General features: G+C 43.3%; 1 protein-coding gene across 1 annotated transcript; it reads left to right on the forward strand.

The window, feature by feature from the left end:
- Positions 1-26,591, forward strand: CAPN9 (calpain 9; the record flags this gene model as incomplete). The annotated part of the gene is made up of 20 exons (XM_084283356.1): positions 1-213; positions 5,026-5,095; positions 5,527-5,645; positions 6,290-6,423; positions 7,010-7,178; positions 8,078-8,161; positions 8,376-8,461; positions 10,208-10,285; positions 14,527-14,687; positions 15,372-15,529; positions 16,221-16,429; positions 17,224-17,260; positions 18,758-18,847; positions 19,370-19,427; positions 19,869-19,933; positions 22,294-22,362; positions 23,758-23,836; positions 24,765-24,881; positions 25,923-25,981; positions 26,565-26,591. The coding sequence occupies 20 exons, from the start codon at positions 1-3 to the stop codon at positions 26,589-26,591; spliced, it is 2,082 nt and encodes a 693-aa protein (XP_084139482.1).

Below are 26,591 nucleotides of genomic sequence, written 5' to 3' on the forward strand. Positions count from 1 at the left end.
ATGCCCTACCTACTCCGGGACTCGAAGCCCAGGCCGCCACCGCTGCCGCGGGAGGCGCGTGCCACCCACAGCTCGGGGAAAGCCTACGAGGAGCTAAAGCAGGAGTGCCTGCGCAGGGGCAGCCTCTTCGAGGACCCTGACTTCCCTGCCAGCGACGCCTCCCTCTTCTTCAGCGAAAAGCCACCTGTTCCCTTCCTCTGGAAGAGGCCTGGGGTGAGTACATGATGTCTTCACACCCCACCATCTGGTGAGAGTGCTCCCATGTACAGCAGGGAAACCCAAGGATTGTTCGGGGTGCTTTGCTGTTTGTTTGGGGTCCTTGGCAAAGAGGAGGGTTGGAAGGTTTCACCCCATGGAGCTGCGTGTTGCTGGCTTACATCTGGTGACGGGGAGTGGAAAGGTAGGGGCATTGTAAGAGAAGCTAAAATCTGATAACTATTGCAAGTATTTCTGAAACACCCATTTTTTTTGAACTGTCCTGTAAAATCCTATACCTTTTCCATATTTTCTTGTCCTTTTGAAGGCCTTTGGCTTAATCATTTTAGAATACCGTATGTAGATTTTCTTCTTTTCTGCCTGCTGTAGCTTATTGTGCATATATTTATGTACATGCACAAAGAATTTCTAATCGGGCATCTCTCTTACATTATTGCCAAACAAAAGCAATGTTAAGATGAAAATAAGATGGCATGCAAGGGATTAAGGGTAAAATATATTATGATGACATGACTATTTGAAAACCAACTGCCATTAATGGAGGAAATTCATAATTAAAGTTAAACTTAAAACAACCAAAACTTCTAACTTTTAGAGCATGAGACATGCTTGCTTCCATCACGAAACACTGAGAGACTGTGAGTACATGCCATGATCGCTGAGCCATTCAGCAGTAGCCAAGGGCTCGATGAGTATCTCTTAATGCATCTTGCGTAACAGGCATTAATAACACGGGGATAGCCCGAAGCTTCGCCAGTCACATGCTCTCAGATCACAAAACCAACATCGCTCCTGGTTCCTTCTCCCCAGTTAGCTTTAACTAGTAGCCAGGAAATTTGTGGCTACTTTTCATTTCTTTGTTAATGATTGATATTTATTCTCTTTTTCTTCATGGTCTGAAAGCTTCAGAATTAGTAGAAAATGTCCCTTTGCCAATCGTGGTACCAAGAGAGAAAAAGAACAAAATGGGCTTAAAATGGGTTTACGTTTGGGCTTCACTTAATCCACAATGAGAGACATTCAGATGCTTTAGTGTCTGATAGCTAAAGTAGTGTCACTACAGAGCATGATTAGGGCTATTACTCCTAGACGAGTTTCAGCTATGAAAAAGCAAGAGATAGCCCCAAAGGCAAGTGCAGACCCTCAGGCACTGCTGCCCACTTTGTCTGGAAGTACCCCAAAGGCTAGGTGTGCTTTCAGGCTCCCCCAAAAAGCAGGCTGGAGGTTTGGGGTTGCTTTGCTCAAAAGACATGACTTCTGTGTCCTTATTAGTGGTAGTAAGGGACATAGGAGAGTAGACTTTCTGTTATACGCAGACTCTCATCATCGGGATGTTTGTAAGCTGAAGTGGAAATATTTCTACTAGGAGTAAGCTACCTGAAACAGGCTCTGCCTTTACACTCCAGTGCCCGCCATGCAAAAACGTGAACTTCTGTGAGCAGCACAACAAGAAATAAAGCTCAGGGGAGGCTGTAAGGATGCAAAATTACAAAGTTTCAACTCCTCAGCATTTAAGCTAAATCAATTTAATGTCTATTAGCTATCAGTGTGTTTGCACTGCCCCTGTGTGTGTGGGTATCGGTGTTCAGACTGCTTCTCATGGTGGCTGGTTTTTACTGCCTTCCTACCAGTGTTTTACAGTGGTTCAGCTCAAGTGTAGCACAGTATATGCAGGTAATTGCAGGCCCAAATAATGTTAGTCCTCAGATTTACACCTTGTTACAGTTTATTATTTAGTAATGAGAGTAGAGAAGGCTTTCTCATTATTTTCACATGTATATATATACCTGCAGGCACAAAATTTTGTACACAGAATAAACAAGACCCTCTAGCTAGCCCAGATCTGTACATCTCCCACTGCAATCTGTGAGCTGCACTGATTTGCACCTGGTGAATGTCTAGATTTTTACCTAAATCTTCAGTGCCCTAAGATTCAGAAAGATATTTAGTGATTTTGTTTACCAATCCCTTATCTTTACAAATGAGATCCTTGAAATTACGCCTTATCAAAAAATTAGAATATTTTGAAAAACAGATGACCATTTTCTTATTCTATCTTCCCTCCCCTCCCCTCCCCTCCCCTCCCCTCCCCTCCCCTCCCCTCCCCTCCCCTCCCCTTCCCTTCCCTTCCCTTCCCTTCCCTTCCCTTCCCTTCCCTTCCCTTCCCTTCCCTTCCCTTCCCTTCCCTTCCTTGTCCTGTCAGTTTAAATCTAAATTAAACTGTTGGGCTAGTATATCTGTCATTTATTTCTAGTAGCTCAGTATCTGGGAAAGCAAGAGACATATATGTTGAAGAATTAAAAAATAATAATAATAAAAAAGGGGGGGAAGACAAACATGTTTTACAATGCCAATTGAATCTGTGGTCTACAGGAGGAATTAAGAAGGAAATTCTCCTAATATGAACAGCCGCTGGCAACCAGTATGACAGGAAGTATATGCTGGAACCAGAGAGATAAATACAATCACAAAAATAGGGCCACCATGAACAGCCTCAGCCTCAGCTTTTCTTAGATCTCTAAGAGGGAGATCTTTTCTTAGACCTCCCTCTACCAATGTATGCCAGAGGCTCAAGGGATGCAATTTGTTTCCCTTTGACTCGAAAGAAACATAGCTTCAAAGCAGCAGCAGGAGAGTTGCAGGCACCTTCTTTCATCTCCCTGAGAAATTCATCACCCTAATTCTAGGCAATACCCTTATGCAGGTGAATCTTTGAATGTGCTGTGTATGGATGCAAGATCTAGTCCTGGGTTTTACCTTTTATCATTCATACTGAAAGCACTGATACGTGTTATTACACCATCCAGTCTGAAAATCCCTCTAAGTTTAATATTATTCTTGCAACTGTAGCTCTTGGTTTTCTTTTGCATAGCAGAGAATGTGACACAAGTCCATTCAAAGTCCTTTAAATCCCTTTTCATTGATTTTTTTTTTTTTAAATTTGTGTTTGCTTTAAACACAGAAGATTGAAAATATTTTCTCATCTGTCAGTTGTAGAGCCGTGTAACAGGCACCGAGCCACGAAACTCTCACAGCACTCAGCAGCATTTGTGTCCATGTCGGTGGAGAGGCTTTTTATCTCAGCCCTCGCTAGCATGCAGTTTCTTGGTAACACTAAGCGCTGTGAGAATCGTGTTCTCCAGGAGCAACAGCACTAAAATAAGACACGTTATTAAAGATCAGCTGCCTTATCAGCCGTCGTACTGGTGTTTAAAGGCAATGAGCTGTGCTCTTTATCGCTCGCATCCTGTCACACATGGCTGGGTGTGTTTAACAAGCAGGCGGGCCAGCTGATGAGGGGGTGACGTTTGGTTTCCCCTTGCCAGGTGTGCTGGGGACATGGCATGGCCTCACCACCAGCTCCTCCCCAGAAAAGGCAAATAAAAAATACACAAACCAGCTTCATGCCTGAATATCTCCTCCAAGGGATTAGCTTCTCAGGAAAGTGGCTTTCCTCATCCATGGCCGTGTGCCGTTTTCCTCCGCCATCCAGGCAATTATTTCTTATTGTGTGCTGCCAAAACTGCTGAGCCACCAAAGTCACCAGGTCACAAAAGCAAAGCAGAGCATGCCCTGACAGGACAGAAAGTCAGGCTGATAAATTTGGAACATGGCCAGGCTGTGCTGGCCGAGATGAGAACAGCAGTACCAGTTCATCAGGGACACTGTCCTGGCCACAGCTTTGGCCAGTAAGAGATGCTCCAGGAGTAAGTGAGGGAAGCTGAACTGAATTACCAATATCCTACCCTGACAGCCTAAAAAAATGCAGAGACAGAAACCAAAAAGTAACTCCGTTTCCTTCTAGGCAAATGCAGGGGTTAAGTGACTGAGTGTGCTCTGCTATATTTCCTCCCTCCTTAATTTGCCTTTTTTTACAAGCTTCTGTTGATTATATAAAAGAATTTCATGCAATACGGCCTGCAATAGCATATCGTGGCAGACTGAGAAGTTCAAGGAATATTCCTCCAGTAGTATATTAGATGCTCTCTTCCTCCTCCTCCTTCTCCTTCTCCTCCTTTTCCTCCTTCTCCTCCTTTTCCTCCTTCTCCTCCTTTTCCCTTTTCTGTTCAGTTCAATCAATTCAATTCAATCTACAGTTCATGGGAAAGGGGAGAAGGGAGGCAAAGTCCTGCCACATATATTGGTTTGCCACTGTGATTTTTCTGTCCAGCTGAGATACAAGAGAATTGCTTTAATGCCACTGTGATCACACAGTCCCTATAACTTCTGAGCACACAGGTGTGCTCAGAAGGGTGGGTAATGTCAGCTCCTCGTAAAACCTGACTCTGTAAAACAAACAAGGCTGGAGTCTGCCTTTTTTGTTTCCTTGTTTGAGGAGGAAATAGGACATACAGCGTCTGGCAACCATGAGACTATGTATTATGTGCAGGTAAATACAAGGCCTAATACTGTGTTTGAAGGTAAATTGCCAATTTTAGGGTGTTGGGGTTTTTTTCAGCTGTTGGGGGAAAAAAAAGTAGCCAGGGTTGTAACTTAACTTTGAGATTCTGGACCAGGATGTGCTCTATTTTAACAATTGCCTATGGGTGAATAAAGAATGCCAGCCTTTCATTAGCAGCCAACTAATTAGGAAAAAATGAGGATAGCTGATTCTTTAATTGCTCTGCACTATAATTAATTACAAGGATTAATTACAAGCATTCCCCATCTAGTTCTTTGTGGTAGCTTACACTGCTGCATGAAAATATAGCTCGTGCACACACAGGGCTCACATCTGGGCTCAGACTGACAGTGACATTTTCCTGGCATGTTTTCAGTCATGTCTATGTCTCACTCCCACTCTTCCAGGACATTGTCAAGGATCCCAAGTTTATCCTTGGAGGAGCCACGAGAACTGACATTTGCCAAGGGGATCTTGGTGAGTGATTCACCCCGGGTGGGTGCGTGCATGCTGTGCAGAGCAGCAGGAATATCCTCACACGCAAGGGGATGTTGTTGCACGTGACCTGATGAGAGCAGTGAAGCTGGAGGCACCTCCCATGCTCACCTTGCCCACCGCCACCTCTTTGGTGGCACTCTCCCATCTGTGCCAGGGACCATCCTGGTTCAGAGGGATTCAAGGCCAGAGAAGGATCCCCATGCAAGGGTACTGTGACCCCAAGGGAGCTTTTCATCCACCAGCACCTCCAGACTGCCCTGGCTGGGCAGGGGCACACTTCCTGGGGACACACAGGATCTCTTCAACGGGGGTGGCAGCTAACTGTGACATCTCCCCTCACCCCCACACCATCTTCTTTTCCTCTCTGTGGAAGAAAATGAGGCTTTTTCTTCCCCCGTCTCAATTCACAGGTGACTGCTGGCTATTAGCAGCCATAGCTTCTCTCACATTGAATGAAAAAACACTAGCAAGAGTGGTACCACTGGATCAAAATTTTGGGCCAGATTATGCTGGAATATTTCACTTCCAGGTAAGATGAAAATCTGGCACAGCACGACCACATTTCTGGGCAGCTGGTCATTGCGTGTTGTGGTCTGGTTTGTGGTGGGGATGTGGGTTATTCCAGAGGAAACATTAGAAAAAAAAAAAAAAAAGAGAGAGGGGGGGGATTGCTGAACTTAATCTGTTGTTCATGTTTTGAGGAACAATCTTGAGGGCTATGTCAACCTCCCACATGCACAAGCATAGGCACTTCTGTTCCGTGAAGAGAAATATGGCTTTGAAATCGTTTCACATTTTCCACACAAACTCCTCTTAGGATGTAAAGCCTTAAAGATGAAACAAGATTTTGTCTGTGGACTGTAATACGTATCTTGAAGATGGTTTGAATCACCTAGTGACCACTTGTATGTGACTCACTGGGGACCATATGAGTGCCGTTATCCAGCTAAGGAGCTGTGGTGCAGATTTACTCTGTTAGACTTTTTTTCAGACAGATTGACTTTCCTTCAGAGCAGTCTAGCATGGTAGAGTGGGAAGGAATGGTTTACATACGATTTCTGAGCAAGCCTATCCTTGTCACTAGCTGACACTTAGAAGCATTGGGACACGAATCTCCTACACTCAGGAAATGTCATGCTGTCAACCAACTCATGCTCCATCTTTTCTAAATAGTTTTGGCAGCACAACGAGTGGCTGGATGTCGTGATTGATGATCGATTACCTACCTTCAAAGGCCGGTTGGTTTTCCTGCACTCAGCTGAACACAACGAATTTTGGAGTGCTTTACTAGAGAAAGCCTATGCCAAGTAAGTCTAGTGTACCACGCTATACATAAATGATTTATAATTTGTACATATCTTATACACTATTCAAGTTAACAGCTTCTATCTAGTATTTTTTAAGCTATTTTTCTTTTTTTTTGCACTTACTGCTGCCCTAATCTAAAGAGCTTGTGAGCTCATCCAGCTCCCATCACAGCATTAGATACAACCCTAGCTGTTAGCAATGGAGTTGGATCAAAGCCTGAATCCTACCATTTGTGTCCCCGCTGAGACCTCAGATGATGGTTCCGGCCAACTCTAGATTTTTAACTGATTTGGCAGGCAACAAGCCACTGACATGCGAAGATATCCAGTCCTTGCCAACCTGGTCACTGACACTAATAAAAGAAAAGCCCCAGGCTTTAAGAATATCGAGGAACGAATTAATTAAAAGTGTAATTAGCAAGGAAAGCAGAAGTATCCCAATATACATCATATATCTCCTGAGTACATTCTGGGGCACAACTCTTCAGTGCCCTTCTGTGCTTTTACGCCCATGTGAGAAAGCTCTCAAGCATGGGTATCGTCAAAGTTTTGAAAGCCTGTCTCACGGTTAGCATGTGTTTTCCAGGCTGAATGGCAGCTACGAGGCTCTGAAAGGAGGCAGCACAATAGAAGCCATGGAGGATTTCACTGGGGGAGTAGGAGAAATGTATGAGGTTAAAACGGCTCCTGACAATTTCTATGAAATCCTAGAGAAAGCTCTGAAAAGATGCTCAATGGTGGGCTGCTCTATCGATGTAAGTAACAAATGGGGTCTGATTTTCTCAGCTTAGTTTTGTGGTTTCTGCATTAAAAAAAAACCCTACTTTTTAAAGGGTGGTTAAATCATTAACAATTAGATGGATATGCATTTAACTCTCTAAATAGTAGTTGTGAACTGATAGATATGTAATATCGATGTGGTCCTTAGTACAGCTGTCAAAAACAAAAGAAGATTCATCACATTTCAGCAGGTGACAGCCACTGGATTTAAAACAATAATGATGTTAGTATGAGCACTTGGGGAAGGTGAATTTCCTGTCTTACTTGGCCCCTTGACATTAAAACCAGCCATAGCTTTGTGAGGACTTTAAGGCTCCACAGACTAAAAATTGATTTGCTTCATTCCTGGATTCTGCAATGACATCTATTTGGTCTTGTGAGACTCAAGAAGCTTTTCAGGGTCAGTCTGTTTGTAAACAGGGGCTGGAGCTTAGAATGCATCAGATTTATCCCTCCAGGTACTGAAATCTCTGAAATATCAACACCTGACCCCACCTGAGAGCACCTTTTCCCATCCCTTACCTGACTCAAACTACATTTGAATAGCAGTTTAGGTCGATATCCTGGAACTATGCATGGTGTTGATACAAAATCATAGGGACATAGAAGGGATCTGAGCCAGGAACCACCTTATTTTCCCTCTGACTGTATAGTGCTCCAAAAGAGAAATCCCCACAGCTCTAGAGAGCTCCCTTTCAAAGGGCACCATTGCACCATCACTGCCTGCATGGAGCAGAAAGACAATTTCCCTATTCACATTTCCCCATTCTGGTTAGCCACTGACCTCCCACATAATGGCTGGAAGGGACGAAGTTACACCACTTCAGATCTCACTATGAAAAGAGGTATTCACGTTTTTTTTTCCATATTACAGACCAGCAGTGCTGCCGAGTCAGAAGCCAAAACCCCCTTTGGCCTTATAAAGGGCCATGCTTACTCTGTGACTGGCATCGATGAGGTACGTTTCCTGTGGTTTGTGTCAGCAGCACGGGGCAAGGAGAAACTTGGTCAAAAGGCAAGGGACTGTCCCCCAACCTTAGGCAATGGGAGGCGTTATCCTGGGGGAGTTATCCAAATTCCCATCCATCTTTCCCTGCCACATCTTCTGTAGCAGTGCACTTTTAGCCCAGATTAATGACACGCAGCATTTTCTCTTTTTCTTTCTTCCTCAGGTGAGCTCTCGGGGCCAGAAAGTGCGGCTCATAAGGATAAGGAACCCCTGGGGACAGGTGGAGTGGAATGGCCCTTGGAGTGACAAGTGCGTGCACTGTGCCATACAGGCCATGCAAAAATCAAGCTGCTGCTCCACATCTAGCTTTCTGCAGGCACAGTTGTTTCACAAAAAAATTAAATCAAGAATTTGCATGTGCTTAATGGTATTACTGCCATACTGGTGTGTCACTCTCAATATTTTCAAGGCTGCTCAGCTGACACTGTCAAGGATGTTTAGCCCCCAAAACCCAGTATTAGCAAAAACATACATTAATATAAATTGGATATGTTCATTCTAAGACACTTCCAATAGTAAATATTATGTTTGGTGTGATTTTCTCTTTATTTTTTTGCAACCTAGTTCCTGTAGTACTTATAACATCTGTATTTAGTCCTACTACAGGTAATCTATAAACCAATTTTGTATTACCCCCTCTATCTTACAAGTTTGTCATTGCATTTACTGTTCTGTGTTTCTAAACATATTAGGAATAAGCAAGAACTTTGCAAGTTATATTATAGATGTGTAAGACAGTTAGGTGATACCCTCTGTGTGGTACCTGCTAAAGTTATGGAAGGACACAGAAACACAATAGGATTGGTCTGAAAACCAGTCTGCTTTTACTACTAAGTTAAATGAAGTATAAATAATACAAAAGAAAAAAAAATATGCATTAAAAAATAACACTATATTCCCCCCTCCCATCCCAAACATACACTTTCTGATACATTTTTACACATATAAATCACTTCCTTTTTGTTCCACTTTCCTCTACTGAGTTTTTTCTTATTCACACAGATGTAGAGGAGAACCATAACCTGGCTGGGCCTTTAAAATTGCTGGGACACATAGTCATCTCTAGCATGCCTTTGAATGTAAATAAATGAAATATTTTCACATCAGCTCAAATACTTTGTTGTGTTTATGATTATATCTCAAAAAAATAAAAAAAAAGAGGTTAAGATCAGGACAGGCATCTGGCAGTTCAGGTTGTTTATTGAAAATGCTGTATCTGCAAAGTGGAGCTCTGACTGCACTTGGGAGGTTTTCTGGAGCTCTGGATGCCAGTACAAAGCCCTGCTAAAGCAGAGGGGCTCCCAGGTGGCTACAGGAATCTGTGATAACATTTTGCAATGGTTGCTGGAATTGAAAACCTAACACAAAATGCCCTGTGTATCCTATCAAATTGGATTTCCAAAAAGTCTTAGTGTTTCTTTGTTTGGTTTTGACCTGCTACAGCTGGATCTGTAGAGGTGAGTAAAAAAGAGGCAAAGATTATATCTGCAATCCCAGTTAGTCCAGCAATTCTCTCTGTACAGGGCAAAGAGCCTACTCGGTTCCCACTGAGTCAAGTTTGTAGAAACATCTGTCCCTAAATTACCGAGAAACCTAAAAGAGGAGATGGTGCTACAGATGGCAAACATATTTAAGGAGGAGTGTGACTTACAAAAATCTTGTGGTTTAATGATAACCATATTTTACTCAATCCCACCACCTGACAGCAGTCCCAGTGCTGACTGCAGGGAATAACTCAGGCAGGACTCTTCTGAGGCAGCTTTAGGATCTTTGTCCCAGTCCTGCTTCCAGATACATTAGTTGGGTCTCTGCCGCTGTGTGGACTGGCAGCAGGGTTTAGGAAACCTCTTAAAGGCCTTTGTGTTTATGTGTGCAGCTCAAATAAAACACTTCTGGATGAAGAGCAGCCTACTGATCTGTCCAGATGGTTGTTCTGGGCCAGGGAAAATTAAATGCCATAGACCCATAGTAAAGCTTGGCTTTGTTTTCTTGCAGCTCTCTGGAGTGGCGTTTGGTCAGCCCATCAGAGCAGAAACGCTTGTCTCAGACAGCACTGGATGATGGAGAGTTCTGGTAAGCCACAGGGTTTTAGAGCGTGACTCCAGTAAGAAATTGAGGTGCTGGTGGCCAAAATGGGTGACGAGGAAGAAATCTCTGAGTGAGCAAATGCTTGGTTTCCTTGTAGGAGGAAGCAGGTTCTGCATGTTTCGTGTGTGTACGTGTGTATTTTAATAACAAAAAGTCTTTTGAAGGTCAGTTTAGTTAATGGCATTAGCATATTTCAAATACTGTGTGTCTCCCGTGGTTGTAACAGCCTTTAAATCCTTACCAGGAACATACGCACACTACAGAAGGGAGCATTGTACTGCACTGTAGCGCCTATGAAATGCCTTCAGGGTTGATGTTAGTCATACACTGGTAGGGAAGAAGCGCTTAGAAGCATTGCTACTTGTTACAGAAAGTACAAGAACACCAGGATATGTGTGAAATGATGGAAAGATTTAAGAAAAGATGAAAAAAAAAAAGAAGTGGTAGCAATTGCTTTAGAAGTGTGAAGTGTTCTTCATGCCAAATTCACTATCTCAGACAGAGCAGATGGCTGACTTGCACATGATTCCCCCATCCCACCCCGTATCAGCCACGCTGTGCACTACTGACAGTGTGTCTGGTCGTATTTTCCAGGGCCAGATGCTAATCTCGTTTACACAGAGGTAAATCCAGAGAGGTATTCAGCAGGATGATTCCAGATCTTTCCCACAAGTTAAACCAAAGTTCACCCTTTGGTCTGGAAAGAGATCTAATACAGATGATGCGGAGCATTACATCACATAAAATGGTTTATCTCACACTCTGATAGCTCTGGAAGGAAGTAGGTCCAGTGACTGATCCATTACTTAAGCATTTTTACACAGTATATCTTTTAGTTATTTTGCTACTGACAGCAAAAGGCAGCAGGGCATTTCCATTTTTTCAAAAAGTTTGAGTGGGTTTTTGTTTGGTTTTGAGCTTTTTGGTTTTTAGAGATGAATAAAAAAGAGGCAAAGACTTTACCTGCAGCTCCAGTTCCTCCAGCACATCTATCTGTACAGGGTGTGGCTTAAAGCCTGGCTGTGTACTGGAGATACAGGTGTGTAAATAGGCATCAAATGAGCAATTAAATTCATCAGAAAGTTGTCTGTCCAACAGAGCTAAGCTCATAGTTAAATAAGTCCTCAAAAGGTCAGTAAAAATGAAGAAATATGAGCATACCCAGGCAAATGGTGGCCTTCCTTGTACAGCGTCTCAGACACTGTACAGAAACAAAAGCCAGCAGGACTGAAGTTTTCCCTGAAGGGGTTAAGCGGACAAAAATCATATGCAGAAGCTAAGAAATGCTTCCAAAACCAGTCAGGCAAGTCTGATACCAGCTAAACCCTCCACCCAGTCCATCAGACTTATTTGTCCTAATGTCTTTTGACTTGTGTGTATTTCTCTCAGGAGTGTTTGCCCCTTTGCCCCTTCTAAGCTCCTTCTAAGACACAAGACACATCTTGGTGGTTTCCCTATCAGGCTGCATGGACAGACTTTGCATGAGCAGTGAATGTGGTGTACCCCTAAAGACATTAAGGTGGTCAGGTGAGGAATGAGATGAACAGAGCTGCTTCTCTCCAGCTTTCAGTTTGCTCCTCCTGCTGATGCAGTTTACCTGAGGAGCTGGAGAATGAGCTATATTCCTCCTTCTGCAGCTGGGGGCTTCCAGCTAGTCTGTTCACCGTTCCTGCTGGTGACTCTGGTTGCCTCCCTAGAAAGCTGGGGCGATATTTGTGAGGTGTTTTGAAACCTGCTACTAGAAACAGTGAGTAGCAAAGTAATTAGGTCTTCAAGAGTTCAAAAGGTGTTCTCCATGACACACATTTTATCTTTGTGCTTAGCATATAACATCAGATACAACAGGGCTCTTGTTGATGACAACCAGTTTGTACTGAAGTAGACCTAATGGCAGGTTTCACCCTCAGCAAACTCAACAAGTATTCTCTTGGTACATCATTTCTTCAGGTGTCTGCAAGGTGACAGGTTGCTCAGGAGACCTACTGTGCATTCATGAACAATTTCTGTAGCTGTGCTACAAGTCTGGGACATGGCTTATTCCATGTGCTGACTGCATACAATGCTATGGTCATTTCTCCTGCACAGGCTCACTTCTGTTAATTGAAACAGAAGAAACGGAAGAGGAAATGCACCTGTTTATTCTCATGTATTGTGTTTGGTTTCATCCTAGGTAGAACAGGAAGGTTAGGAGGAAAGGCAGTGTAGGGAGGGAAATTTGACTAAAAGGTATCGGACATTTAAAGCAGGATAAGTGTCATGTCATCAGAGTGGCTTCACTCAGTGCCGAAAGGCACCACGGCTTTGGAGAAATACATGGGGTAAGGCAGCCAAGGTGGGAAAAGTGGTCTGATAAGACCTTTTTTCCTTTCTGTTCTTTGGATTTGGGAGGACTGAAGAAAATCTTCATGGTAACATACTCTGGGACTGCTGACCTCATTATCTATCCCGAAGATATTTTAGCTGTGTTTTTGCAGTTCAGATCTGTCTTGTTGGGGCAGATGAAATAGTGCTTCTACTAAATAGGAAGGAGGCATCCTGCTGTTGACTAAGAAATCAGCTTCTCACTCACCCTAGTCTCTCCTCTGCTAAAATCAGAGGGTCAGAGTCTTCTCTTGCCTTCACCAGTGCAAATTCAGGACAGCTGCACAGAAGTCAAAGCAGGTGTTTTATCTCTTAGGCTCCAAATCTGATCCATAAAGTGCAAGTACTTCATCTGCTTTGCAGCATGCTTCCAAAGAGCCCAAAATTGCATAGTGTGGCCAGGAAACTGAACCACTCAAGAGACAGAGATTTTGCTATACTGCCCCTGCTATAGTGTAGTGAGCATTGCTGTGAGAATTAGCAGTGTTTGTGGCATGCAAGGCTAGCATTATATGAGAACAGCTGATGAGAAAGAGGACAAATCCCAGGAAAACAAGTCCTGCTGTTTCTTCCCACCCTAAAAACAAGTTGTAAAATGTCCCAGAGCAGGTGTAAATTAATGCTGCCATGGACACCTCTTCCTTATACAGCATAAAAATGGAACTAGCTTTGTCCAGTGAGCTGCGCTAAGGGCTAGCTGAGTCCTATCTTCCTCTGCCACAGATACACATGTGGTCGTGGAGAGCATTTTCTTTCCTGCTACTCCATTTTGCTGTTATGCATCAGTCACCAGAGAAAAAGGATAGCTACAGAAGTTCGTGTCAGGGAGGAGCAGTTTCTCTGCTCTGTTCCCATAGCCCATGGCTGCATACCATGCCCAGCTGGGTGCCTGGCTCCAGCTGTCCCTTTTCCTGGCTGTTTGCTCAGTCCTGAATACCAGGCTCCTCAGCCAGCAGGTCTGTCAGTATCTCTTTGCCAGTTTACTTGCTAGCTTAAAATCACATGGCTTATCTGCTTCTCAGCATGCTGAGTAGGCTAGGTTCAACCAGCCCAGCATAGAAACTCAGAAATAACTGTAATTTGGCATTTGCTTCCTCCTTTCCATGGCCATGTATATGTATCCACCTTGGGTTTTAAATAATTATGCTGCAATCTATATGACACAGTAGCAGGAAGCAGTGTCTATCACCATCAAGGGCTGGTTGGAGCCTTTCCTTAAGCCCAAACTTACCTTTTGTTCCTCTGTTTGGCATATGGTTTCTCTAGGACAAGGTCCCATGCACCCATAATTGAGAGGAGAGTGAGCAACTTGAGCCTAGGCACCTTACCAGAAGGCCAAACGTGACTTCAGCTGCATTGTGGACAGGCTAGTCGTACCATGGCCTGACTAATCCATTGCCACATGTCCCCTGTAGTGCTGTCCTGGGGCTGGTGTTGAACGCACAGATGATTTGTAGGCAGACTTGGCTCCTGCCATACAGGGTCCTGGATCCTTTGGTTGGCTCTCCATCAATGTGGATGCAGCTCTTAGGACTAGGATATAGTAGCCTGGGGGAAGGGGATGATCAAGCATCTTTTTCCACAGTAGGTTTTCTTCCAGTGTCACTTCATTGTGTCCTACACTCAACTGTACCTGAATAAAATTAGTGGAGTTACAGTAAAAAGGAAGGTGTAAGAGATGTCAAAATCAGACTGAGACAGTAGGGTTGCTTATGCTTCACACCACAGTGAATGAAAGCAACTTCTCCCCCAGTGTACATCACCATATCTCCACAGTCACTGAAGGTCCACATAGGGCGGTCTGGCCCTGGGCATCCTTCAGTGAGGCTAATGATTGCCTGTTCCTTTCCATGTCTTTCATCCAGGATGAAATTTGAAGACTTCAAAGTGCATTTTGATAAAGTTGAAATCTGCAACCTGACTCCAGATGCCCTGGAAGACAGCTCTGCCCACAAGTGGGAGGTGACCATCCACGAGGGGAGCTGGGTCCGGGGATCTACTGCAGGAGGATGCAGAAACTTTCTAGGTAAGTAGATGCAGCTTTGAAAGTGAGAAGCAGGCACAGAAGTCCTTACCCACCCTCAGGCACCTCTCCTATTAACCCATAGCCAGGATTGTGGATGCAGGTCAGGCCAGCTGAGTCTCAGCTAGTAGGAACCAGCCAAAGGTATAAATACAGTCCAACTTGAGGCTTTGGGGTAAGAAGAACTGCTTTCTTCTTTCACAAGTCTGTTGGATCTGATTTGTCTCTCACTTACATTTGCTTGAGCAGGACTGGCTCCAAATAAACCACTTAAAATGAAGCAGTAAGTGTAAAATGAGACAAAAACCCAGCTCAGACAGCATGTTTATGTGGCTCTGAAGTAGCATCAAGGATCTGAATTGTGTTACTCCGTATTGGCACCAGCACTATGGGATCATTGTAGCTATGTATTTTGAACAAAATTCCATCTGACAGCTTTATTAAAACCATGGTAGCTTAATAAAATATCGGGCTCAAAATCTTTTCTACACCTAACTCCATGAAGAACTTTGGGATTCAGCTAATTTTCTGCAGAGCTGAGTGGAAAGAAGCATGACAACTAATGGAAAAAATAAATTTGAGCAAAACCTCAGCTTAATTGTCCTTTTTGTCTACTTTTTTTTTAGTAGTAGTAGTGGTGGTATTATTCTGAGGCAAGAAATGCTCTGGTGTTCTTTACATTGGCAGACACTTTCTGGACAAATCCACAAATCAAGATGCATTTGACAGAGACAGATGATGGGCAAGATGATTGCACATTCATTGCAGCGCTGATGCAAAAGGATCGCCGCAAACTCAGGAAGTTTGGTGCTGAAATGCTAAGTATCGGCTACTCTATTTACGAGGTACTCTATTGCTCTTACAATGCGTGCAGTAGCCACCCCGTCAATATTACCATCTTTCTCTGGATTTGTAGCACTGCCAGTCATCAGATATTTTTAGGGTCCTTGCTCTTAAAATGCTCTTCTGAGTTACATCAAGCCCCATGGAGAATTTTGCCTTGGTTAGGATGGAGTCCTTTCATAGGAGGATTTAGGAGTCCCATGGGTAACCAGGACAAACTCCTCAGCCCCATGACTGTGTTGTCCCCTGCCTGGATCCCAGAGAGGGAATGTTGCTTCTTATGAGTCTCGTGGGGCTCATCACACACAGTGGTTCCTGTCCCTGTGTGAGGTTGGAATTGGAAAATCTTCTGAGGTGCTTTCTCCATGCAGAAGACAACTGTGAGGTCTCATCACTCTGTGACATGCCACCTAGGATTGTGATATTTAATAGCAGAGAATGTTTAAGCAGGAAGGAAGTGTCCTAGTGTCCTCTTAGACTGTCTTCAGGGTGAGAGAGAAACCCTGGTAACAGGTCCTTGCTGTAAAGCAGGAGCTAGATTGCGGCAAGTGCTTGGGTTAGGGTGTGACAGTCAGCACTGCAGCTGGATGTCAGGCTTGTGCCAGGGAGAGTTTGGGTCTGTGACTGGGAAGAGGGCAGGGGTAGCCCTCAGTACACCACAGCCAGTGCAATGCTGCCTTTGATCCCCTCTAGAGCCCCGGTGGAGATGGACACCTGAACAAAGACTTCTTCAGGTACCACGCCTCCAAGGCCAGGAGCAAAACCTACATCAATTTAAGGGAAGTATCCAACAGGTTCAAGCTGCCGCCAGGTGACTACATCCTTGTTCCAACCACATTTGAACCACACCAGGAGGCAGACTTCTGCCTGAGGATCTTCTCGGAGAAGAAGGCCATCACTGAGTAAGTCAGCAGCAAGCACTGGACCCGCTGGTGCTCTCCTGTGCATAGGGCTGCCAAATCCTGGAAAGGGTCTGGCTGCCAGCTGTCCAGCCCTACAGCAGAGTCTTGGGGTGGGAAGATCCTACTTTTTTCCCTCTCTGGAATTTTCATGTGCTTAGTAAGGAGAAAAAGGAAAGGTCTGAAAATGAGATTTTGGTTTGCAGTGTGCCCTCCTGTGCCTCACACCTCCTGTGTGAGGTTGAATTGGGTGAAGGCTTGTTTGCCTTCAAACTGGTTGGAAAAAAAAAATCTGTCTGCAGATGTATTTGCCCATTTTTGCTAAATCTGGCTTTTTTTTGGAGAGGAGTTTAGGAGGTAGAGAAATCGGGGCCCTGGTGAATCCACTGGAAGCTTACAGGGAAGAATTGCTAGCTGCCTGCTACTCAGCTTGTTCAGTAATCTGCGAGTGCAGCAGTGCTTCCTTACAAAGTCTGTCCACATGACAATTTTATATTAAAAACTGAGGAAGAAGTGTGTACAATGAATACAGAATTAGATTAATTCTTTAGCAGAAAGCACACAGAGGGACTGTGCCCTCACAGAGTCCTGCTTAAAGTATGTTTTAATGGCTTATGCCAAAATTTAAATAAAACAAAAATCTGTTTGATGAATTTCACCCAAATGTAATCAGTTCAGTAAAAAATGCAGTTTTATCTTTCGCCTCTGGAAAATGTTAATGAGCCACTTGGTGCCCTCTCCACACCAAGCAGATATTGAACATCTTCAGATATTGAATGTGGTTTTGTTTTCCCCAGGGATCTAGATGAAAACGTTGCCATTGATCTCCCTGAGGTAAGTCTACAGAGTTAAAATAGCAAGAGGAGAGCTCAGCAGAAGCCAGCACACACTGCTTTTACTGTCTTTGGCTAAAACATGTTCATTTCACAGGAATGCTCCACAATTGCCAGCTTTGTGTGAGTGACTGAAACATTCAGTTCTGCTGAATATGGTAAAAGAGCTGTAACAATCAAAATCACAATCGTTATGCTTCTGCAGCTGCTTCAAGGCAGTCAGAGTCAGACAGCACCAGAAGCTGGTCTCAGCCACCACAGGTGCACTGAAAGTACCCCACTTAGCACTGGGGAGGCAGATGGCCTTTCGTAGCTATTAAAATTCCATTTATTGTGAAAAAATAAGGAGCGAGAGTATTTCCACAGGCCTGCATTTGTCTTACATACAAACCTAGCAATATCCTCATGGTTTGGGAAGGAAGGCTTGATACGTGTGTACCTAGTGAAATTCTTTTTGTTCCTGGATGACCTGGCCTGCCTGCTGAGTGCTAATTGCAGCTGAATCTGAGTCAGCTCCCATTTAAATGTATCCCTGCACATAATCTGTTGATTGTAGTATGAATTCCCATGGAAACAAGCTAAATCATAATCCCATGAGTCCCTCTTTATTAAAATCCTCCTCCAGGGACCAGCTAGCAACTGAACATCTCCATTTCTAGGATCTCAGTGCCATGTTCAGGGTCAAAGTAGATCTGTACGGTGTCATTAAGGGATCGCATCTGAACTTGACTAGTAGAAAGAGATGAACATGGATATGGCCAAAAAATAAGTGTAAGTGGCCAAGCAGAGGCACCAGGGTGACAGTACACTAAATGTCACCTGTGTTGTATCTTCTGTTGGTAGAGAAAACAAAGCTTAATTCTTTGCATCCTGTGCTGTTCTGTTAGTTGCCTTCTTTTCCCCAGTTTTCTGGCACAAGAACTGCTCTCTGTTTGCATGGTCACCCCAGCTATAGCAATGGCCCTACGTGGTGGCATCTCTCATCAGTGTAGACTGAGGCCTGGGCTCTACGCCCCTGCAACAGCACTGAGGCTCTCAGCTGGCTCAAAGTGCTCCCGGGCATGGGTTGACTCTATGGAGAGCACCAAATCACAGCCAGTTCCAGCTGCTGCCATCAAGAGAGGCCAGAGGCCCCTGGATGATGCCTCTGGGAAGAGCTTCATTGGGCTGGGTTGTTCAAGGCTGTGGAAGCAGAGTGGTTCAGGGGTGAAGTGAGAGGAGAGGCATTTTCCAGGATAGGTGCCCTTGTTTTTGAGATAGCCAAAGCAGTGGTACACTGTGCAGTTCCCCAGGCAAAGGAAATGAAGGGTGAGAATCCCCTCAGGAAGCTTGGTGCTTGGGAAGCCTGAGGTCTGCAGTCAAAGCATAACAATGCTCAGGAACCCATACACTTATTGTAAGATATACTGTGCTCCCCTAATGCAAAGTGGACCTGTGTGCAGGAGAAACATCATGTTTTACAATTCTTATAAACATCTTCCTATGGTTGATGTTGCAGCCTCCAAACCCAAACCCAAGTCCACAAGCAACTGAAGAAACTGAAGAAGAAAAGCAGTTCCGGGCACTGTTTGAGAAGATCTCAGGAGAGGTGAGCGCAAAACCCTCGTAGGTCATAACAACACATAGAAAGTAGGAGAGAATTCTGCTCCTACTCGGGGCCAGGTGGGGCAAAAATGCTGTATTTTTGAGGGCAGTAAGCTTAGTTGCAGTGTGTTTTTTAGGCAACAGATGTCACCATGCCTTATATCTAGATGGAAAAGGGCGCAGTCCCAACTGAGCAAACCAGAGGACCAAAGCTAGAATTCAAGCCTGAGGGAGCCGACCTAGTTCCATGTCCAGCTGCATTTATATTTTTCTTCAAATCAATGGTTCCATCTTGAGATTGCTTTCAGACAGCCTTCGGCACAGCAGCACTCCAATATTTTGCTAGCTGTTTGGTTTTTAGCCTTTTCTGGGTTTTGTATGATTCTCTTTTCCTGAGATGCAGCAACATACAGATGGGTGATGTTTGTGTTTTCTGAGGTTTTTGGTATGTCTGATTCCAGAAACACTCAAGTAACAGATGCTGCTCTTTTTTTTTTTTTTTTTTTTTTTTTCTTTTTTAATTTAGGACATGGAGGTATCCGCAGAAGAACTTGAATATGTTCTGAATGCAGTATTAAAAAACAGTAAGTGCTGATAACCTCTGTACTGTTTCAGTGGCATGCGGCAAATGGCTGTGAAGAACTTTATAAAAGCTGCCATTAAGCTCACTTACGAATGTGAGAATAAAGGCTGTGTTAAAAATCTTGCCTGGTGGCCTCCAGCCAGCCAGGGCAGAGCTGGGTAGGCATATTGTCCATGATCTAACCTCGAGTGTGTCCTGCCTCCAGCATGATCCGTGTCAGTTCACTGAAGCCAGTTCTACATTGCACTACTGCTCTGCTCTGGAGAGACAGGGAGTGGGACTAATAAGACCTGGATGTGGCTCATGGCCCTGCTCATCACAGGTCTCCCACAATGAGGTCTAAGAGCCTGCTGTCTATGCTTATAAAATCTTATTTTCTGCTATGGATTTACAAACAGCAGATTTGCCCAATGACTTCTGTCTTATTGTTGTCCTTTTTCAGAAAAAGACATCAAATTCAAGAAGTTAAGTCTCATTTCATGCCGAAACATCATTTCTCTTATGGATGTATCCTTTCAAATAAGTACTTGTGAAGCTAAACAAATACTGAATATAATTGTTCATAGCAGAACATTATGTATATTGGAGACGGGTGGGGTTATGTCATGGAAGAACACTGTCCACAGGAAAAAAAAGTGTGAAAGTTGTATCCCTATTTTTACTTTAGAAATCTAGTGTTAGGAGCTTCAAGACAGACCATTTTCTACTAAAGACTTCAGAGGGAGATGCTTTAATCTAAGCACTTGTAAAAGTAAATCTCAATTATTTACATATAGGACAGTGCATTTTTCAAGCTGTGATTTATTTCAAAAAGATCTGGAAGAGAGAACCCAAAACTGTTGTCTGAAGAGTAGACTTCACTAGAGAGAGGTGTGCATTCAAGTTTTGGGTCAGAAAATTAAGCATGAACAGAGCGGTGAAAATTACTGGTATCAAACCTATGGGGTTTTTTATAGCCAGACAAAAAGCTGGAAAATCTGGTCTTTCATCTAGATCCTGGAACTCCAGGAAGCAGACATGTGGGTGAGATTTGTCTGTCCAAATTTAGGCATTTGTGGTGTAGGTGTTTACATCTAAGCTAGCTTTCTAGACTTCCTTTGTAGATAATGAAAAGGATGGTGTAATTATGCTTGTTCTCAATGTGCCTAACTGTGAGGGAAGCTAAATGATGGCACAGACACTAGGTGAGATGAACCACAGCCCTGGTACTTCTCCACCAGACTCATCCTTTGCAATGTTCTGCTGTTAAATTTAGTATGGGTTCTCTTCAGGTAGAGCTGGTTTTGGCAGTATGCTTTTCTGATAGCTTTTTTTTTTTTCCACACGTGAAACAAAACAAAGACTGTATCAATCCTGACAAGGCAAGTATCTAACACTTGTTTCTTGTTTTGCTTGAAACAAGCTACGCTTGTTAAGCTAAGAAATTTTTATCTTATTCTATTGTTGCTCCAGTCCATGGCAAAGGTAACAAACATGCTCTCAAACAACTTCTAACACAAAACCAAAACTGACAAAAAGACAAAACTGTATTCTGGTAAAGCCATGTCTGTAATGTTAAAATTCAGTGCAAATCAGTCACTGTCCATATCCAATGAGAAACAGAGTACTGGTCCTATATTTTCTCCCTCAGCAACCAAGCTTCAGTAGGGAGCTGGTCCACGTTCACATCTCATCCTTACATGGTATTGGAACAGAGCCAGGGTCTACACTTGACCCCGGAGCATAACAGCAATCCTAGGTTTACTATTTAGGATATAACCAAATAGTTTCCATGATTTGCAATGCTTTCAGGGAAATCTCTGCATAGTTTTGAATTAGTGGGGAGACATCTCTTCATCTGCTTTGGAAGCACAAGGAATGCAGACAGAACCATCCCACTCTGGACGTGGCATTTAGAGCACAATGGAGGAGCAAAATGACACAAATGGAAGCCTGAGATGATGCTGGCAAGTCACCTCCATGTCACATGCCACCAAATTCCCTGGTTGTAGTCACCATGTAATGGTGGGGATGGGGGTGAAGTATTGACACGACAACCAGAAAGAAGAACCTGGCTGGCTATAAAGACAGACTTCTTGTAGGAATGGTAATGTCCTTGGAATCTGTGAGTGCCCACAGTAATATCGCCAGTATAGGTGCTTAACTAACAGCATGCTATTAAATCATGGTGGGCTAGACCCAGCTTAGCACGTGTTGGCCTTTCTGAACAATTGCTGAGTTAGTGTCCATGTGAACAAGGGCTTTGTCTTGAAAAGTAAGATGTAAAGGGGAAGGAGAATGCAAGTGAGATCTACTTGGGGGACATCAGTAGCTCAGCACAGTAAATATTAAGACCCTCACACATCAGGAAGAGGGAAGTTCAGGCACATCTAATCACCACTTCTCAGCACTACTATACAGATGACTATTTCAGACTTTAAAGACCAGATTTTGCTAGTCTTACCACACGACTCCCATTAATCTTTGGTAGAGACATTGCAGTAGAGCCTGGTCTCTAGAAAACAATACTGAATAACACATTGGTTGACTAACTCATTCGAGTACAGTAGCAATTTGTTTTAATCAGGTAATTTAATTCTCTGAATCATTTATGTGCTATTTACATCTAAAGCTGTTCTCGCCTTAGAACAATCTGTCTTTCTTACTTGCATGGAGCTCAGCTGTGTTTTTGTGTGACATAATGTTCCCCAAGTATCACAGCCACAGTCATGAGCTGCACCTCATGAGAAATCCCAATATCATGCTCAACAGCACTGCAGGCCTGCCGGCCAACGTAATGTTATATGTTTAAAGGGATAGCAATGTTAAATTCACTCAGAATTTGGCTCTTCATGTAACAAGTCATTTTCCTTAATTCAAATTACTAGACCAGTGGCAATGGGACTCTGGAATTCAGTGAGTTCAAAGTTTTCTGGGAAAAACTGAAGAAATGGATAGTAGGTGACATTATGCATTCAGTTCGGTTCTCCATTTTACTAGCTATTTCTTGTGTAGTTTATTATGTATATGCAGACAAAAATAGAGACAGGAGTGTTTACAAGCCACAATTTTTTACTTAAAACAAAAGTTTTAAAAGCATGGGGGCTTGTTTTGGATCTTCAAAAGCATTCTTAGCTTTCCATGATGCTAAACCTTAATGGTTTTCTGGAAATAACAGAGATTTTTGTAAGGAAATCAACTATGTTTGGGACAAAGAATGTAATGGACACTAACAAGGAAGCCAATAAAAATGAAACTTAAGGAGTTTCTGTTACTGTTGCACAGAAGAAATGATGATTCATGACTAGTAGGAAACAATCATTTCATAAGTCACTGCATTGCCATTATCGATCTCTCAGTAGACAACAGTACTGAAGTCTGGGAAAGTTGATTCTAATTTTAAACACATTTCCCTGCCACTGTATATGGCAGTAAAAACAAGCAGACTTTCAGAATCAGGGCACAGACTGAATATTCAAATAAAGACATCATAATTGTTTCCTCATGGTCATTAATAGTTTTTTTTCTGAATTCATGCTTCACCCAAGCATTTAAAATATGCAGTTCTCTGCTTCTTGTCTATCCCATCAGAAATGACATATACTTTTTCTGGGTCCTAATGTCATATCTCTTTTATCAAAAGATGCATTGTTTTTGAACAAGGAGACTTGAGAAATCCTTGTCTTCTGTAAGAAGATTTGCACATATATCTGATGGAAAAATTTAAGCTGGTTGTGACAACAGCTCAATTTAACCCATATTCCAAGGGCGAACCATGTTTGTCATCTCATTAAAACAAAGGAATTTAACTCCAGTTTAATAATTATTTAATATTTAGGTCAAAATTCAAACCAGTTGTACCAGACCTCTCAGCTGCACAATGAATGTTTAGATCCTTTATACCTAGCAGCAAATGGGTAAGGGACAATCTCGACTTCATCTTACACAATTTTTTTCTAGCCTTCAGGATCATACAGAAAAACATGAAAAGAGATTAAGAGAATGCCTCAGGAGAGAGAAGCTAGAAGACAAATAAAAGTATATCCTTCCCAAATAAAATTACTTTTTAAAAAATCATGGAATTTTTTATGAAGAGAAACTCATTATATCTGAAAGATTGGGTTTGGCAGTACTTGTTTGAATTTCACAACAGCCTATTCATATGACAGAGAATTGGGACCCAAATTGCTCCTCGGTTACAAAATCAGAATGGATCTAGACCACGGATCTTGTCAGCTTTCTTAAGTGCTTTGTGCCACGCTGTTAGAGATAAACACCTTGCTTTTGTGTGCCATATCTGTGCTCCTTTCATGTGGAAATACTGAACTTTCCATCTGCTCTTTTCATAACAGAATATCTTTCTTCTGTTTGACTCTGATAAATCTGGCTCCATGTCCTCCTATGAGCTCCGCAGTGCTCTCAAAGCTGCAGGTAAGACAAGCCCTACTTTTTATTTTGGAAAACCTGTTGGACAGATCTGCTGTAGGCAAAGAAGTCTGCAAGCAATTACGCCATCTGGGTGCCCCCTAAATGGGAGGAGGGCTACACCACAGAGAGGACCTTGGGACCTAGAGGGAAAATTGAAAGGACTTCTGGCAAAGCCTCTTTCCAAAGGTGCAGAGAGGTGTAGGTAGGACCAGGTTTCCCTTTGGTTAAAACACTTTCTCAGCCAACCTTAGCTTTCTTTGTGCCCACAAGGGTTTGAAGCAGCATGGCCAACCTGGGGCTGGGAGCAGCAAGTGAGGTGCTGATGGGCGAAGAGTCTTGCCCAGTCATCCTGGTGGGGCTCACCATCCCAATACAGAGCACCCCAGGGAGGGTCCTTGGGCCATGGCACTTCCAAGGAGAAGTGGCAACAGTGATTTTTGTTCCTTAGGCTGTCTTGGAGAGGAAGTGGGATATTTTTAGGAATTACCTTTGGGAGTGTGTCTGTGTGGGCTGCCACTGGCCCTTTCATCTAATCATCTCAACACATGCAGGATTAGACCCTAAAACAAAACATTTCAGAGCCCAGGTCCACTTGAGGGTTTGAGGAGCTGCAGGTAACCTGTTTGTTACAAAGAGTAATCAGTGGGTTTCTATTTCATCACAAAGTATTTTTATTAAAGCACGTAGTTTTGCAGAAATCCCTTCAAATTTCAAGGAGTCTCTCATATGCAGTGACCGCAAAATTTGTGGTTCAGATATACTTATTCATTCCAAGCTTTAAAAACTTTGTAGTCAGATCACTTTCTATGTGGATGTGTGCCATAGCACATTCTCCCATTAACTGATTTTCAAGATTAGTTAGTAGAGATTTGCAGATTCTATCCTGGCCTATGAGGCTGCTCATTTTTCCTATGTGTGTGTGTTTTGGAAGGATATCAACTCAACAACTACCTGTTGCAGCTGATTGTCCTGCGGTACTCTGATGAACAGTTCCAGATTGAATTTGATGATTTTCTGAACTGCTTGATTCGCTTAGAGAATGCAAGTCGTGAGTATCTTCTTCCTCTGGGATTTCTTCAATTTTGGAAAAAAAAATATAAATCCAATTTCTGCTGTCACCAAGCATATTGCATAACATCTGAGATCAGGTGTGTAGATTGAAAGGCTAACAGAATGGAATTGTGTTTAGCATTTGCTTTTAGAATAGCTTTTCCCCTGTAAAATGAAAAATGTTCTGTTACTGACGGAAAATTTCCCCATGTGAATAAAGCCTGCTTCAAAAACTCCACAGTGATGCAGAAGGCATGTGAAGAATGTTGGCAAGGTCCTTGTTGTAGCCTTTCTTGTGGCTCACCCATCAGAGCAGTGGTGCCCAGACAGCTTGTAGCTAAATCTCATTTGTAAAAAAGTGGAGCTGTTGTGTGTCCTACTGGGTCGAGCCCCTAGACGCCCCACTACTCACACTCACTATCACCATTTCCCTCAATTCCTGCTGAATTAGCTGAAGATATGGTTCCCTGTATCCCTTCTGGTTCCCATCAAGGCACCCTAGGATCAGTTCATTTGCACGCAGGGTCTCCCTTGTTGCAGAGCAGAAGTAGTAGAGACAGGTAAAATGGCTGAAGAGATCATCAGTGTGGCTTCAACCTCAAACTCAACTCAACTCGATGAAAATCACAATCAACTTTCCTGTGTGATATTTTTTTTTTTCTCTTCTCTTTATTTCCTGGTTCAGTCTGGGGCAATAGAAGTGTTAAACTACTGAGAGAGAAAAGTTCAGTCAGATATATAAAGAGATGCAAATTGCTTGGCTTCATTTCAAAGCATCCGAATCTGAGTGCTTAGACACCCGCTTCCAGTTGAGTCCTGAAGAGAGACTTGCACAAAGGCCTGAAGTCAGCAAGACTTTTCCTCCTGCATGTTCATTTTTCAAAGTAGTTACCACCTCTAAGCAACCCCAAGCAACCAGACTTTGTGCCAGCCCCCCCCCCCCTCATAGGCACAGCCACTGTCATTGTGGGATGGGGAGCTTATATATGAATACGAATGAGGTGTATTTATGGCTCCTGTGTCCTGTTTTTCATTTCAGGAGTATTCCAAGCACTGAGTGTGAAAAATAAGGAGTTCATTAACCTGAATATAGGAGAGGTATGAGCACAGCTTTATAAACACTAGCAGAATTATGGGGCTCCTCTACAGCTTTTTCTTCACGTTAGAACTGGGATATTTCTGTGTGACACTTCAGGTGAAATCCATGGCCATGAGAGCACAGAGGGCATCTGCCGTAGATGTCAGCAGGGCTGTGATTTTACAGTGCACACACTGATTACATCTTCTCCTTGCTATTTCCTTCCTTGCCCTGTTGCATGCTGACAGCTTCCCATCCCCCTTTCTGGCTTCACTGATTTTTCCTTCCTCGGGTGCCAGCTCGCTGTGGGGAAAAGGGGAGGCAGCCAGCCTGGGATGGGGAGGTCTTTCACTCTCACATCAGCTTCTCCTGTCCACGTCCATCCTCTGCTTCTCAGCATGGGTTTGTTACTTTCTTGTGCTCTCTTTGTCTCCCTGTTACACATGTGGGCTGTCTCACATTTTATACTTACCCAAAGTCTCCTGGGGCAAGGCACAATGAATTCTCTGGAACAGCAAATGTGGGAGCTGATGTGGACTGTGGGGATGCAAATGAAGGGCCTGAAAGTATTTACTGTAAATTTGATCTTTCTTCTGATATTAGTTCATTAACCTGGCAATGAACATTTGA

Source organism: Netta rufina (genome assembly GCF_964035555.1).
Source record: "Netta rufina genome assembly, chromosome: 3".
NCBI lineage: Eukaryota > Metazoa > Chordata > Aves > Anseriformes > Anatidae > Netta > Netta rufina.